We start from the raw sequence: 15,584 nt of genomic DNA, 5'->3' as shown, positions 1-15,584 counted from the left end.
AGCCCTTCCTTGCTAGGCTTGGAGGTAGTGAAAACAAAAGCAAGTTGAAATCTAAGGAAAAGCTGGCAAAGGAAACCAAAAAATTCAAGTGAAGTAAATAAAGAAGGAAATCCAGGGACTTCCCTGATGGTCCAGTGGCTGGGACTCCACGATCCTAATGCAGGGTGCCCAAGTTCGATCCCTGGTCAGATAACTAGATCCCACATGCCACAGCTAAGAGTTTCCATGCCAAAACTAAAGATCCCACATGCCATGACTAAGACCCAGCACAGCCAAGTAAATCAATAAATACTAAAGAAAGAAATCAATAAAAGTCTGAGTAATGGGCAGAGAAAATAGGTAAAAGTACTGTATTATAGACAGACTATAAATCTATTATTTGAGTGAGCCTGAGATTAAATTTGTGGCTTTGTAATAAAGAATTTGGTTTCAGAAGAGAAAAATTGGCAATGGAAGACTAAGGTACTTAAAATGGAGAGAGAAATACAGACTGGAAAAAAACATTTGTCCAGAAAGAATCACAGTAATGCATATTGTGATACTAATTATTGAAAATAATGTGCTTATATATTAATTACTGCATTGGTGTGTCTGTTTTCATATCTGGCATTCCTGGCACTTTCAGCTTATTGACTGTGCACTTATCTGACCCAAAGTTCCTGCCTTTGTGAAGTGAACAAACATTCTAATGGGGAGGAAGACAGAAAATCGACACGTAAATACATGCTGGGTGTGATAGTGCTTGGGAGGTGGTTGAGGAGGGCATGGCCAGTGAGCCAAGACCTGAGCAGGTTGCTGGGGCATGGAGATTCCAGCCAGAGGCAACAGCAGGAACCCTGAGCTGAGAGCAATCAGATCATGCCTGGCTTGTGTGAAAACCAGAGTGAGTGAGGGTGAGAGTTGTAGGAGATGAGATTTAGGGCAGTGACCATTAGAAGGGCTTGGGGTTTTTTTGTTTGTTTATTTTGTTTTTCATCTTTTGGCCACATCTAGCAGCATGTGGGGCCTTAGTTCCCCAACCAGGGATCGAATTCGTGCCCCCTGCATTGGAAGGCAGAGTCTTAACCACCAGACTGCTGGGGAAGTCTCAGGATTTGGTTTTTAATTTGTGTAAGATGGGAAGCCAGTGGAGTTTGGGGCAACAGAATGGCAAGTGTTAATTTACATAGTATAATTCAAGAATCACTCTGTTTCCTGTGGGGCAGAAGTTGTCTTCTGTTGGGCAGAAGCTGGGGGACTAGTTAGAAAGTTTCAGCAATAATCTGGGAGAAAAATGAGGGTGGAGGCTGTAGAAGTGGTAAGAAGTGGTTTGATCCTGGATATAATCTGAAAACACAGCCAAGGTAGTTGGTTGTTGGGGGGAGGGTGAAGCATGTCTGCATCAAGCTCCGAAAGGATGGAGTTGCCACTTACCAAGATGGAGCAGACTAGGGGCAAGCAAGTCAGAGGAAAAAAGGACAGGCGTCACTTTTGGATATGTTAACGTTTGAGGTGCCTGTTGGATATCCAAGTGATGATGAGAAGGCAAATGGATATTCAAGTGTAAATTAAAGGGAGTCATTAGGGCTAGAGATTTAAGTTAGGAGGCAATAACATACTGATGGTGTTGAAAGTCATGGGGCTTAGTTTATAAAACACTTCCTGACCTGTGTGTAAAATATTTGTTTTTATTTATTTATTTTTTGACCATGGATTGAACCCTGGCCTGGCAGTGAAAGCACCCAGTCCTAACCACTGGACTGCCAGGGAATTCCCCCAATATTTGTTTTTATAAATTGCTTATTTTAAAGACAATGGGAGGGGCTTCCATAGTAGTCCAGTGTGGTCCTCCACACTTCCATTGCAGGGGTTGAAGATTTGGTACCTGGTCAGGGAACTAAGATCCCATATGCTGTCCTATGTCAAAAAGAAAGAAAGAAAGACAATGGGAGAACTTGATGTTTTCAAGTCTGTTGTGAAGCACTTGATCAAGGAAAATATGCTGTGTTTTATCTTTTGAGTAAATCTCTTGGTCCTGGGTTAGAATTACTTCCTGTCAAGTGCATTTATCTCAGGTGAGGAAAGGCATACCTAAGTCACTGTATTCATTTACTCTTGCTGCTGTAACAAATAACCATGAATCTGGTGGTTTAAAACAAAAGCAATTAATGCTCTTACAATCTGGAGTCTGAAATCAGTGTCGTTGTGGGCTGAAATCACTGTATGGCAGGGCTATGCTCTCCCTGGAGGCTCTGTTCCTTGCCTCGTCCAGTGGTTCCTTGCCTTGTTTGGTGGCTGTGGGCATCCGTAGGCTTGTGGTCTCATCTCTCCAGTCTCTGCTTCCATGGTCACGTTGCCTTCTCCTCTGTGTTTGTCGGATGTCCACCTGGCTTTCTCTTATATAGATGCATGCGTGCTAAGTCACTTCAGTCGTGTCCTACTCTTTTCAACCCCATGGACTGTAGCCCGCCAAGCTCCTCTGTCCATGGGATTCTCCAGGCAAGAATACTGGAGTGGATTGCCATGCCCTCCTCCAGGGGATCTTCCTGACCCAGGGATCAAACCCGAGTCTCTTATGTCTCCTGGATTGTCGGGAGAATTCCTTACCACTAGTACCACCTGGGAAGCCCCTCTTATACAGATGTTGTTGTTGTTCAGTTACTCAGTTGTATCCAACTCTTTGCTACCCCACAGACTGCAGCACGCCAGGCTTCCATGTCCTTCACCATCTCCCGGAGTTTGTTCAAACTCATGTCCATTGAATCAGTGATGCCATCCAACCATCTCATCCTCTGTATCCCCTTCTCCTCCTGCCTTCAATCTTTCCCAGAATCAGGGTCTTTTCCAGTGAGTCAGCTCATCGCATCAGATGGCCAAAATACTGGAGCTTCAGCTTCAGCATCAGTCCTTCCAATGAATATTCAGGGTATATAAGTATCTGAAATACCCCAAATATGAGTATCTTATATAGATAGTTGTGACTATATTTAGGAACACCCAGATAATCCAGGATAGTCTCATCTCAAAGTCCTTAACTTAATCAAACCTGCCAAGACCCTTTTTTCCAATGTGGTGACATTTTCAGGCTCTGGGGCTTAGGACCTAATATCTTTGGGGGCCATTACTCAGCCTCACTATAGGCACCTATCCTTAGTCCCTCAGTCGTGTCTGACTCTCTGCGACCTCATGGACTGTGGCCTGCCAGGCTCCTCGGTCCATGGGATTCTCCAGGCAAGAATCCTGGAGTGGGTTGCCATTTCCTTCTCCAATAGTCACCTAAGCAATTTCTAAACTGAGGTTTTGATATAAATGATTACATACTCTTAATAGCAACCACAATTCCTTCTTCTCTCTGGGGACATTTAAAATGTTCCACAAAAAGTCAAATTCCATGACGTCTGTGTGGCACCACATAGCTAAGAAATCCTATTTCTGGATCTGTGTTGACATCATCTGATGATACTAGGTCAAGTATACTTTGGCATTAGAGAGCTCCCATAAGTTATGGTTGCATTTACCTCCTTTTAAAGGACACTCAGGATCAAGGACAGCATCTTCTTTCATCACTAAAATTTCTCTCCAGTGGGTTTAGGTTACAGATCCTCTCATAATTCATCTCAAAATATTCCAGTGTTTTGCCAACTGCTGTAAAAACAGGTAATGCAATAAAAAATGAAAACATCATAAAATTTATTACTAGCTTATTTATTAAAAAAAAAAATGATAGAGACTTCCCTGGTGGTCAGTGGCTAAGACTGCATGCTCCCAATGCAGGGTGCCCAGGTTCTATCCCTGGTCCAGGAACTAGATCCTACATGCCACAACTAAAACATCCCGTGTGCCGCCAAAGCAGCCGAATAAATGAATATTTTAAAAAAAGATAAAGCGATACATTTGGCCATGGAACCTCCAGGTTTTTTCCCTATGTAAAGAAATTTGTACCACATCACTCTCAATTAATTTTTATTTTATGAGCATTTACTGCACGGCTGTAAGCAATCCCACATCAAAGGCATTTTCCGTATTTAATAGAGGCCTGATAAATGGGTCTACACATAAGAATTGCTCTGGGACTTGCTTTATGTAGTTTTATTGAGAATGAATTTAACATTTGCTTAGGATCTAACAAGATCAGCATACAAGTGTTTAAAACGCGCACACATACACAGACTCACACACACACACACACACACACACACGAACCCATACACACAGACGCATAAAGAGGAATATGTAGACATAGCTTTAGCTGGAATTAAATAATGTTTAGTAAAACAAAAATTAATTGCAAAGTATAACTTTGATTTTCAAAAATTGCCCTTAAAGGGGAGGAGAGCATGTCAAAAGGACACAAGAATGATCCTGCAAGAGCTACCAATGGCCAAAGCTGGAACAGTCTGAACAACAAAAATAACGTATTGAATTACAAAGAAGGGAAGGAATATTCTCGAGTCCACACAGATATGGATAAATACTTGAATGAACACACAAATGAGGGGCAAAGGACGCATCTTGCAGGTTGCCACAGTACCCTTCCCTCGAGGAGGTGGGGCTTAGCTCTGCTCCCTTGAATGTGTGTGTGTCTGTGTGCGTGTGTGCGTGTGTGCTCAGTCCTGTTGGACTCTTTGCAACCCCATGGACTGTAGCCTGCCAGGCTCCTTTGTCGATGGAATTTTTCAGGCAAGAATACTGGAGTGGCTTGCCAGGGGATCTTCCCGACCCAGGGATAGAACCCGTGTCTCTAGCCTCCCCAGGCAGATTCTTTACCATTGTGCCATGATTGTTCTTAATGACTACCTTCCAAAGGATAGAGTATGGAAAGAAAAAAAACTAGTCACTTTACAACGGAAAAACTTGGCTGACATCACCTTAATCAAATGATCAAGGTGAAAGTCAAGGCCTTTACCAAGGGCCATTTTGCTAATAGAAATCAGAGCATGGGGATGAGAAGGAGACAGCTTTATAGCACCATGATGAAACAGTTTTGTTCTGTTCCTTCTCTCCTGAGCTTTAAAACAAATTGAAAGTCCATCTCTTCAAAAGCTTCTTTGGAGTATCTACACATTTAGATAAGATTAATGAATACTACGGGGCTTCCCAGGTGGCGTTAGTGGTAAAGAACCTGCCTGCCAATGCAGGAGACCTGAGAGATAATGAGTTCAACCCCTGGGTTGGGAGATCCCCTGGAGGAGGGCATGGCAACCCACTCCAGTATTCTTGGCTGGAGAACCCCATGGACAGAGGACCCTGGCGGGCTACCGTTCATGGGGTTGCAAAGAGTTGAACATAACTGAAGTGACTTAGCACACCGCCTGAGACTGTATGCTGTCATAGACATGTGTAGGCTTATATTTTTTTCCTTTTGGTAGTATTATTCACCACTGGTAACTTTACTCTCGGTTCCTCTTTTTGCCCTTTACACCCCATCCACACTTTTTAAAAAAATTATAATTTTTTTTATTTGGCTGCGGTGGGTCTTAGTTGCAGCATGTGGGATCTAGTTCTAACCGGGATTGAACCTGCGCCCCCTGCATTAGGGGCACAGAGTCCTAACCACTGGACCACACGTTTTAATATATGATAATCCCGTAAACTGTAGAGTGTACGTTGTTAGTGGAACATAGCTACCATCCTTAGTGATGGTAGCAACACCTTCAAGGTTCTTTGGAAATGAACCTTGCAGACTCCATTGGTTGAAACAGACAACTCTCGCCAGATTGTTGCTGACGGTGACTTGAAACATTTTAAAGCAAGGTGACCAGTAGATGGCGCCCTCCTCCTTTTGTGTGAGTGAGTTATGAATGAATACGCGCTCCTGTTGCCCTCCCCTCCCCCAAGCGCCGTTGGAGCGAAAACCCTTCGGTTCCCAAGTACTGCCTGAATCTTTTAAATCCATCATCTTTTCTTCTTCATTCGCTAATTCAGGCTCTCTCCATTTGTCTGCTTTAGAATTACAGTAATGCAATAACCTCTGGCCTCTGTCTAGTATCCTGTTCTAAGCCATTCAACACACTGCCATCAGAGTCACTTTCCAAAAACACACATTGTCAGTGCCCTGCTGCCTGCTGGGTCCTGAGGGAGCGGGTAGGAGAGGCTCTGTGAAGGCAGTGGCAGGAGCAGACGGATCCAGGTAAGTGGAGCCCTTCCCCAGACAAGAGATGTTTTTCATTTGGCTGGAGTAGGGCTGGAAAAGGATGCTGTGGCTCCATAGGAATGATAGATTCAGAGCCTTGATCCTTCCGCCAAGGAATTTCAGCTTGCTCAGTTAGACCACAGAGAGTCACTAAGGTTTTGATGGTGGCAGGATTACAGCTGTGCTTGAACAAGGGTAATGTGACCAGGCATGCGAACTGAGTGAAAAGGAAGAGTTCAGGGGAGAAGGCAGCTTAACAGAGAAGGAAAGGGCAGAAGCATATCTGTGGTTATTTACAGTTTGCCAGGTGCTGGAGAAGACTCTTGAGAGTCCCTTGGTCTGCAAGGAGATCCAACCAGTCAATCCTAAAGGAAATCAACCCTGAATATTCCTTGGAAGGACTGATGCTGAAGCTCCAATACTTTGGCCACCTGATGCAAAGAGCCGACTCACTGGAAAAGACCCTGATGCTGGGAAAGATTGAGGGCAGGAGGAGAAGGGGGCCACAGAGGATGAGATGGTTGGATGGCATCACTGACTCAATGGACATGAGTTTGAGCAAACTCCGGGAGATGGTGAAGGACAGGGAAACCTGGTGTGCTGCAGTCCACCGACACCGCAGAGTCAGACACCCTGAGCGACTGAACAACAACAGATGCAGAGAAGTAATTCTTCAACCATAATATTCATCAGTGAAATACTTAGTTATAGCATTGGTGTCAGGAACGGCTGGGGAGCTAGGAATATGTCCATGTATGCTAATGTCCTGTGTAGGTATGTGGCTAGCCACTGCATCCCCTAGCTGCCTCCGGGAAGAGTTTTAGGTGCTATAAGTGAAGCCACTACACTTGTTTTAGTAAGAAGCAGGAAAAAGAATAACAGCTTGAGCTTCCTCTGCGTATCGCAGGCTTTCGTGTGTTATTATTCAGCAGTACAGCATCAGATTTAGATTTTTCCACCTCGAGGAATTTGGTTTAGCTTTAATTAGTTGCTGTGAATCTTTCTGAGCCAATACTGGGAAGCATTTATCTAGAAAATAGTTTTTCCCTAGAATATAAGCTGGATAGAGGATGTCATTTTTCTATCAGCCTTTGTTATCATGTTCACACAGAAATTCTCTTCAGCCATCTGGATGATTTTAGCCACAGCCCACCATAGCAATTAATTACTTATTGCTCATAATTTTAAATACTGTAATATGGAAGCCATCTGCATTGCCATCCAAAGCCCTGTGAGGAGCTGCAGGATCTTAGAACACGAGTATTTTTTTCTTTTCCAAGAAAAGATGATGCTTGCAGGTTATTCTGCAAAGAGGCAACTGATGCATTTTTCATCCAGCACTTTTCAGAAAAACAAGCTTAAAAATACCAGACAAATGAAAAACAGACTTCAGCAGTTACATGCAGCTTCCTGAGTAACTGAAGAATGTGCCTCTTGTGGTTAAAATGAGGGATCTGTTTAATATGGATGAAATACCAACACTCCAGGCATTTTCATTGACATTTCATTGTGACTTTTTGAACTTGGGAGTGCTGACAGGAAAACCTATTCTTGCTGCTCTGCGAAGCCTGCAGTCAGACTGCAGAGCTGGGCCAGGAGAGGGAAAAGGCTATGTCCTCGTTCACGTTCCCCCTGGGTTGTGTGTCTTTCCGTGTGGATTTCATTTTCATTTACCGTGTTGCACTTTGCAGTTTCTGCATTCCTGCTCTGAAACCAGTTAGGAAACCAGGCACGGGTTTGCTCTTTTGCTCCCAAATCCCGTTGCCTCTCCAGCGCTGGACTTGTTTACTGGACCAAAGTGAAAACGCTCTCGGGTGGGCATTTGTTTAAAAAAAAACCCCACAAAAACCGTTTCTAAAGGTCAAGGGACACACTCCTGTACCTTGGACCCAGAAGCTACCCATAGTGGCTGGACAGAGCACCGTGGCACCCGGGGTACATCTGAGAACAAGACTCAAAGGGTTTCAAGGAGCCGACGGGAGCCCCCTCTTTTCCGATCCTCCCCAGCGCCGGCCGGCCTGGGCTCTCCGGGGCAGCCCCGCCGTCTGGCAGCAGCCTGGGAGAGACATGCTGTTTTGTTTAAATCCTCCACATTCTTTGCCATTTCCCCATTGGCCGGATGGGGCTACCCTCCCCGCCGCGACGGCTGCTGATGTCAGCTGCGCTTGCTCCTCCCGCACCCACCTCCCCGGCCCGAGGCACACCGCAGTTCGGCGCCGACTCTCCGGCCCCGGCGAGGTGGCTGCAAACTCGCGGGCACGCAGGGCGCTCGGGGATCCGGACTCGGGGGAGGGAACGCGCGCGGAAGGCGCCAGCTTCCTCCCGTCCGCCCGCCCCTCTCAGGCGCGAGCCGAGGTCGGAGGAACCCGGGGCCCCAGCCCCGCAGAAGCCGAGCGGCCGCGGCGGCGGAGGCTTCCCTTTTCTCACCCAGCGAGACCCTGGAGCGCCTCCGCGACCGGCCCTAAAAAGAGAAGGAAATCTTGTTTACCGCCGGGGAGCACAGCCGTTCGAGCCTTTGTCTGAAAAGTCAGCATCTCTGGCTCTGGCTGCAATGTGTGCTCGGTGACATTCGCCTTGGGCAGACCGGCCGGAAAAGGGGGTGGGAGGGAGTCGCCAGGTTAAGATCTGGTTTCAGAGGCGGATCGAGAGGGTGACTTTTGTGTATTCCGTGTAATTTTTGGAAACCTCGTGGGTTTGTTTTTTTTTTTCCCCTCCTTCGCCCGCCGACGGGCATGTCCTGATCTGGCTTCCGCTCCTGCTGCCCGGGGCTGCCGATCAGATTGGTTTCCAGTGGGTCTCCCTCCCTCCTGACTTTGCAACACCGCGTTCCAGGCGGATCGACCTCGGCGAGGAAGGAGGCGGGGGAGCAGCGAACACCCGGACCCAAACCTTGACATGCTCTCCGGCGGAGAGGAGGAAGCCAGGAACTGAGCGCACCGCCCGGGGGGCTGCTTCGCCGACCGGCTCCAAGCACGGGGCTCCCGGCGCTCAGCTCTGCGCCTGGGCGGCAGCCTTGTTGATCTGGGGGAGCCCCCACCCCTGCCCCGCCCGCTTCCCGCCTCGGAGGTCCGTGGCCGGCAGGACCATGCTGCTGAAGGAGTACCGGATCTGCATGCCACTCACCGTGGACGAGGTAAGCGCCGCGCCGGGCCGGGCCTCGCCAGCTGCCGGTCCCAGGCTCCGGGGCGCCGCTTCCCCACCACCGCCTCCCGCCAGCGGGTCCACTGCGGACGGCGGGGAAAACCCTGGTGGAACATTGCCTCCCAAACCGGGAGGCTGGAGGGGGAGGAGGAGGGGAGTTGCTGCTTCCACTTGTCACCCCAGCAAGGAGAGTAACGTTGGGTGGGGCGGTGGACTGCAGGTGGGTTCTTTGGGGGCATCCAGAATTCGGATCGCTGAGGATCAAAATGCGCCAAAGGGAGTTGGTCGTCCCCTTCCTCCAATTAAGAAAATGAAAAAAGCAAACCCAAGAGCTCCAAGCACACCCTGGTAGCGCAACCCTGGGGGGTGGGCATTCCGTTCCCTTCGTGGACCCGGGTTCCCTTCCCGCCCACCGCTAGAAGGTTGGGGTAAGGAAGCAGTCCTTCGCCCTCGGGATTTGGAGGGCCCGGGTCCCGCTTGGGGGCATCTCGGAATCCTTGGGGAGGGGGGAAGTCCATTTGGACTCAGACCCCTTGCCATCGCCGCCAGCCTGGGCACCGCTCCAGCCACGCCCGTGCTTCGAGGCTCGGGAACCTGGCCTCGACCTTTCTCTAACCGCCTGGCTCGGAAACTTTGTGCGTGTCTTGTTTCTTGGGCCGCGGGGAAAGCGGTCTGCGGGCGAGCGGGGAGCGGCGGGGACTGCGGCGCGGCCACAGAGGGGCGCTGTAGCACGCGGGTGCCGGCCGGGCCCCCCGGCTCTCGGGTCCCCCAGCTGTAGGGCAAGGGGCGGGGGACTCTTCCTGGGCTCGTCCTCTACCGGCCGCTCAGGTTGCTTTCTCCGGATCCGCACCCCTCGTCCCCGCCAAGCGGCAAGCTCTATCATTCAGGAAACGATGACTCAGTGAGGATTATTCAGGCCCGGCTTCCCTTTATTCCCCCTCTGCCTCCCTACCTTTTTGGTGATTTCACAATTGCTTAGCGCCTGTCCAGGGACTGCGAGGGAGCTTGAAGCCGTTCAGGGCAGTTTGAAACTTACCTAGTGTGGTTTGGTGTGACAACACACGTGACACCGGCGACCCAAACCGTATTTATGTTTAAATACAGTGCCCTTAATCTCTCCGATATGTTCTTGAGCCACTGCTTTGGGGAAGGGGCAAGGTGCTTTGGGAGAGAAAAAGATTTTTAACTAAGAACGTGGTTGTGCTCCCAAGGGACTTGTCTGCATGTGTCATCTGGAGCAAGTGTTAAGACCCACAGTACAATCCAAGACAAGATCAAAGTAGCTCCGCGTTTGCAAAATGTATCCGAGGGAGGCTGACTGCCAAAAAGAGATCAGCCCCCCCATCCAGTGAACACTCGAGCAGCGCGGTTCTGTGACTTTGGAGGAGACAGCATTTGAGCAAGGTCCTTGAAGGATGGATGCCATGTGGGTAGGCAGACCGTGTAAATCCTGTGGAGAAGCAGCACCCCGCTCTGTGGACAATGGGGCAGCAAATGAATGAAACTGGTTAACCAAAGCAATTTTAGGAATTGTTGAGATCTTCCCACCCCTGAGCCGCTAGGCTGGAGTAGTTCAGCTTGGAGGTGTGTCTGCTTCCACTCCATCTCCTCCTAATGACTTTATTTATTGAGAGGAGTTTGGGATCTCCGGGCAATGCTGGTATGGCATGAAATGCCCAGCGAGGCAGGTGATAGTCAAGAAAGTAACCAACTCTAGAATCATCTATACCACCTGCAACGTCTCTTTATTCTGGTTGGTTCCCTTTTCAGACTTTCTTGAATCCTCAGGCACCACCACTCTTTGTACACTTTTTTTTTTTTTGTACTGAAATAACTACAGTTTTGGTGTGAAGTAATCTTATTTGAGTGGTATAGGTGGAGGCCCTTCTTTTCTTAATGGGCAAATGAAATGAGGCTAGGCCTGTAACATAATGTATAATTATAGCTTACTTAATGTATCATCCATTTGGACCAAAGCGTGATTCAGTATCTGAAAGGTCATATTCCAAAGTAGTTTTCTTCTTTGTTAGAGAAACAGGAGGGTGGTTTTGGTTGAGAGAGGTTTCCAAGTGGAAGGATTCAGATTAACCAAATCATGATGCGTGAGGACAGGAGGCCCAGCTTACCAGAGGTTAGACCCCTAAGGTCTGACCTGTAGTGAACCCCACAATCTCCACCATCCACTTTAGCACTATGTCTTCCTAACCTTAAAACTGAAAACTGGGGAAGCAACTGACGTGTCTTCAAAGAAGACAATTGTTGGGGTTTCCCTGGTGGTCCAGTGGTGAAGCATCCACCTGCCAGTGCAGGGGATACAGGTTCAATCCCTGGTCCGGGAAGATCCCACATGCTACAGCGCATCTAAGCCCACATGCCACAACTACTGAGTCAGCACTCTAGAGCCCACAGGCCTCAACTACTGAAGCTGGCTTGCCTAGAGCCCGTGTTTTACAAGAGAAGCCATCACAATGAGAAGCCCACGCACCTCAGGAAAGAGTAGCCCCCACTCTCCACAATTAGAGAAAGCCCACCTGCAGCAATGAGGACCTAGTGCAGCCAAAAATAAATGAGTAAATATATTAAAAAAAAAAAGAAGAAGAAAATTGCTCCCAACTTAATAGACGTTTGGAAGCCTCACTTTTGCTACAACTCTTTTCTTTAAAAAAAAAAAAATTTTGGCCTCATCTCACATGCCCTGGGACCTTTGTTCCCTGATCAGGAATTGAACCTGTGCCCTTTGCATCAGACGGGGGAATCTTAACCATTGGACTGCCAGGGAAGTCCCCTTGCTACAACTCTTGATTTGCTTTGGGCTGATTCAGCCTATGTTTTAGGACTTGTCTCTGTTCTAACCACCAGTTAATTAGTAGCAATGTCCATACTTTAAAAAATTAGGCAAATGCCCCTGTTTTGGAAAGTCATCAGAAGAACCAACACTATATGTCTGTTCTTTTTCCCTGGCCTTATCTCATTTAACTTCTGGTAGAAGGGAGCGGAAGGTGGACTGGTGTGTTGCCCGCATTTTACAGATGAGTGAACCAGGGTTCAGAAAGGCTAAGTAATATGTGCCGGGCCACACAGCTAGTTACTAGCCAAGCTAAAACCAGACCATGGTTTAAAAAAAAAAAATTAGTGTTTGTTTCTCCTTACTCAGCTTTTTGTCTGTTACTCATATTTAATCCAGCAAAAAGAAAACAAAAATTTCTTGAAAATTAGCACTTTGAACTAAATGAAAAACCAAAGGCCTTTTAAACGAGTATAGAGAATACTGGTTTCTACTGTTTCACTCACCTTATTTTGACTCATAAAATGTTCCCTAGTTCCAGGAAAGAAGAATAGCTCTAAGAGATCAAGCAAATAAAGCTGAATTACAGTCTAGCTCAGAGTGTTGGTGTTTTGTTTTTTAGACATTCATATTCAGAGTAAAGAACTATAAGAAGTAGCATCCCATAGATTCATTTTAACTTAAAAAACCCACTTCATTGGAATATTCTCCTCATTTATGTTCAGTGTTGTTGTCTCTGAACTAAATATAAGCCTGTTGGAAAGTTCTAAACAGCAGAGGTCCCTAGGGGCCAATAGTTGCCTGTAAAGAGACAGTTGTCTTTGTGTTTATTTGAAACATTTGGTGATAGAGATTGTAGAATTTTAGACTTGGAAGGGCTGTTACAGATGGTCTAGAGTTGACCCATTTCATTTTGTGGAAAAGAAGACTGGCGCTTTAGAAGGTGCAGTCAGTTAGTTGCCCATCTCATAGCCAAGGTCAAGGTCCAGGCCAGAACTCAGAGCAAAGCTTTTTGTTACAAGCCAGGGATTCTCTCACTTCCCCCTCTGGGATTCTTTGTTGGAAGGAAATATCCCTAAACTGGATGCGTGAATCAGTCTGTAGTGGGAAAGGTGGGTTGGAGACTCAGACGTTGTCTCATTAGGGGAATTTTAGGAGTTCGTCAGCTGCCTGGAAAAGGGTCCAGCGGCTCTCTTTGAAGCTGCTTTTGTATCATAAGCCCACTGGTTTTCCTTAGATTGCACTTTTATTTGAATGTGTGACTTGATGGAGATTACGGTGGAGTTCAAGGCCTTCCCTCCCAAGCCACTCCTGGATGCTGCCACTGATCCCAGCATCTGACATGGATCCCCATCTTCAGGACGCCGTGGAACACAGTCTGATCACTCCTCCCTGACAGGTCCTTATCAGTAAGATAAGCATTTTCCAAGAGCTAAGCACATCCCAGTATGATCTAAAGCGGGAATCTTTTCAAGTTCATTGCTCATGTTGGTGTTAACACTTCCTGTTCTGACTGCATCAGCATTAATGTCTGGGATTTATTTGTGGTCTTCAGGGATTTGATGCACAATGAAAAACTCCCTCTCCGTGAATTTGAGCAAACTCTGGGAGATAGTGGAGGACAGGGAAGCCTGGAGTGTTGCAGTCCATGGGGTCGCAAAGAGTAGGACACGACTTGCTGCTAAGCTGCTGCTAAGTCACTTCAGTCGTGTCCGACTCTGTGCTACCCCATAGACGGCAGCCCACCAGGCTCTGCCGTCCCTGGGATTCCCCAGGCAAGAACATGGAGTGGGTTGCCATTTCCTTCTCCAATGCATGAAAGTGAAAAGTGAAAGTGAAGTCGCTCAGTCGTGTCCGACTCTTAGCGACCCCATGGACTGCAGCCCACTAGGCTCCTCCGTCCATGGGATTTTCCAGGCAAGAGTACTGGAGTGGGGTGCCATTGCCTTCTCCGGGACACGACTTAGTGAGACTGAACAACAACAACCCCTCCAAGAAAGAAGAAAGAGAGAGAGGGGGGGGGGAAAGAAGCACTTAGCTTTTTAACAGAATATCATTGTGTTCTTTGTCCTGGCAGGGAGCCAGTGCACTTTATCCAGGCTCCCCCAAGTCCCTGGAGAATCTTCTTGCGCACATTTCTGAGAACAGATTTGGGATCCGGGTGGTGCCGTCTCTGGAATGACATAAATGAAGATGCCAAAATGACCAGCAGTGCTCCTTTCGCTCCGTTTTAAAGGATTTTTGTGAAATGCATCTGCAAACCTATTGGGGCAGAAATTCTTTAAGAAAAGAGGTTTTAAGTGCGATATTTTCATCGACACTTTGTCTTCTGTACAAGGTGGTACCCTGAAGTGTAAAGGAGAAAGACCCCCTGGATTAATCTCATAGACCTTCTCCAAGGTTCCTCATAAACATAATTTTGGAAAAAAATATTTTTTAAGAATGAGCACTATTTTGACTTTTTTTTTTCCCCCCGTTAGCTTCATTGGGAGGGACCCAGGCCAGGGTCGATTTCTGGGCTATCTTGGTAGCTTCTCTTGCCTGATTCACAGTTCAGGAATCGTGTTGCTAGTGGCTTCCAGTGGGTGCATACCTAGTTGCTCAGTTGTGTCTGACTCTTTGCGACCCCACGAACTGTAACCCACCAGGCTCCTCCTCTGTCCGTGGGATTCTACAGACAAGAATACTGGAGTGGCTAGCCATTTCCTTCTCCAGGGGATCTTCCCTACCCTGGGATCAAACCCATCTCCTGCATTAGCAGGCAGATTCTTTACTGTCTGAGCTACCATGGCGGCCCAGCTGTCTCCTGAAGCTCCCTTCTTGGTCGTGAGGGTCACCCAGGAAGTGGGGGGGAGGTGGTTAATGGATCAGTGCAAACCTTTTTCACCACTAATGGAACAGGCGACTGGAGCAGATGCTCTCTTCCTGGTTGGTCAGTGTAAGTGATTTTCTGGAGAAAGAACACTGCATTTTCCCTGTGATTTGAGTGTGAATGCCTCCTATGAAACAGATTCTGGGCCTTGAAAGAAAAAAAAATAGCATGCTATTGTTAACAAAACCCTATTAAAAGTGGGTAGTAATTAACTTTTACTGTTCATTATAAAGGCATGGGGCGAGTTCCGAAGGCTCTTAAAAATCAACTTCAGAACCCTGTGTCTGATTGCGTATAACTGATATTAAGAGAAAGGGAGGCATCTTCATTTCAGAAGCCTCTCATTTCAGGTGAATGGAGGATACTATTTTTTATAAGTATTTTTTTTTTTAAATAGTCTATTTTCAACACTTCCTTGCTCCAGAGTGTCAATCAGGGAAGTGTTTGTGTACACGTGTGTATGTGTACACGTGTGTGTGTGTGTGTGTGTGTGTGTAGGGTGGAGGGCTCACAAAGATGGTTTTTTTTAAAAAATATAAAAGTGTGTGCACAGTGACAGGCAGTAAATGTGTTTTTCAGGGGCGGCAATTACTGGAAAAGTACGTCGAGCTTCATTGCTTTAGGTGCCTGAGTGAGGACACAGGTGCCCTGGCTAGCCTTTCTGGGCTCTGCCC

The 15,584-nt window shown here is 47.3% G+C and overlaps 1 protein-coding gene and 1 pseudogene across 3 annotated transcripts in view; both read left to right on the top strand.

Moving 5' to 3' along the window:
* The first annotated feature begins 8,452 nt into the window (after window positions 1–8,452).
* PITPNC1 (phosphatidylinositol transfer protein cytoplasmic 1) overlaps window positions 8,453–15,584 on the top strand; it is a 268,917-nt gene continuing 261,785 nt past the window's right edge. The window contains exon 1 of one of the 3 annotated variants that reach the window (XM_027517737.1): window positions 8,453–9,245. In XM_027517737.1, the coding sequence (XP_027373538.1) occupies window positions 9,198–9,245 (48 nt within the window). In that variant the 5' untranslated portion in view covers window positions 8,453–9,197. The remainder of the gene's footprint in view (window positions 9,246–15,584) is intronic. The other 2 variants (XM_027517739.1, XM_027517738.1) reach the window with 2 other exon arrangements.
* The window catches only part of LOC113877340, a 48,795-nt pseudogene continuing 48,036 nt past the window's right edge, over window positions 14,826–15,584 (top strand).

The sequence above is a fragment of the Bos indicus x Bos taurus genome, chromosome 19, assembly GCF_003369695.1.
Source record: "Bos indicus x Bos taurus breed Angus x Brahman F1 hybrid chromosome 19, Bos_hybrid_MaternalHap_v2.0, whole genome shotgun sequence".
Classification (NCBI taxonomy): domain Eukaryota; kingdom Metazoa; phylum Chordata; class Mammalia; order Artiodactyla; family Bovidae; genus Bos; species Bos indicus x Bos taurus.
This window is presented reverse-complemented; position numbering and strand designations above follow the sequence as displayed.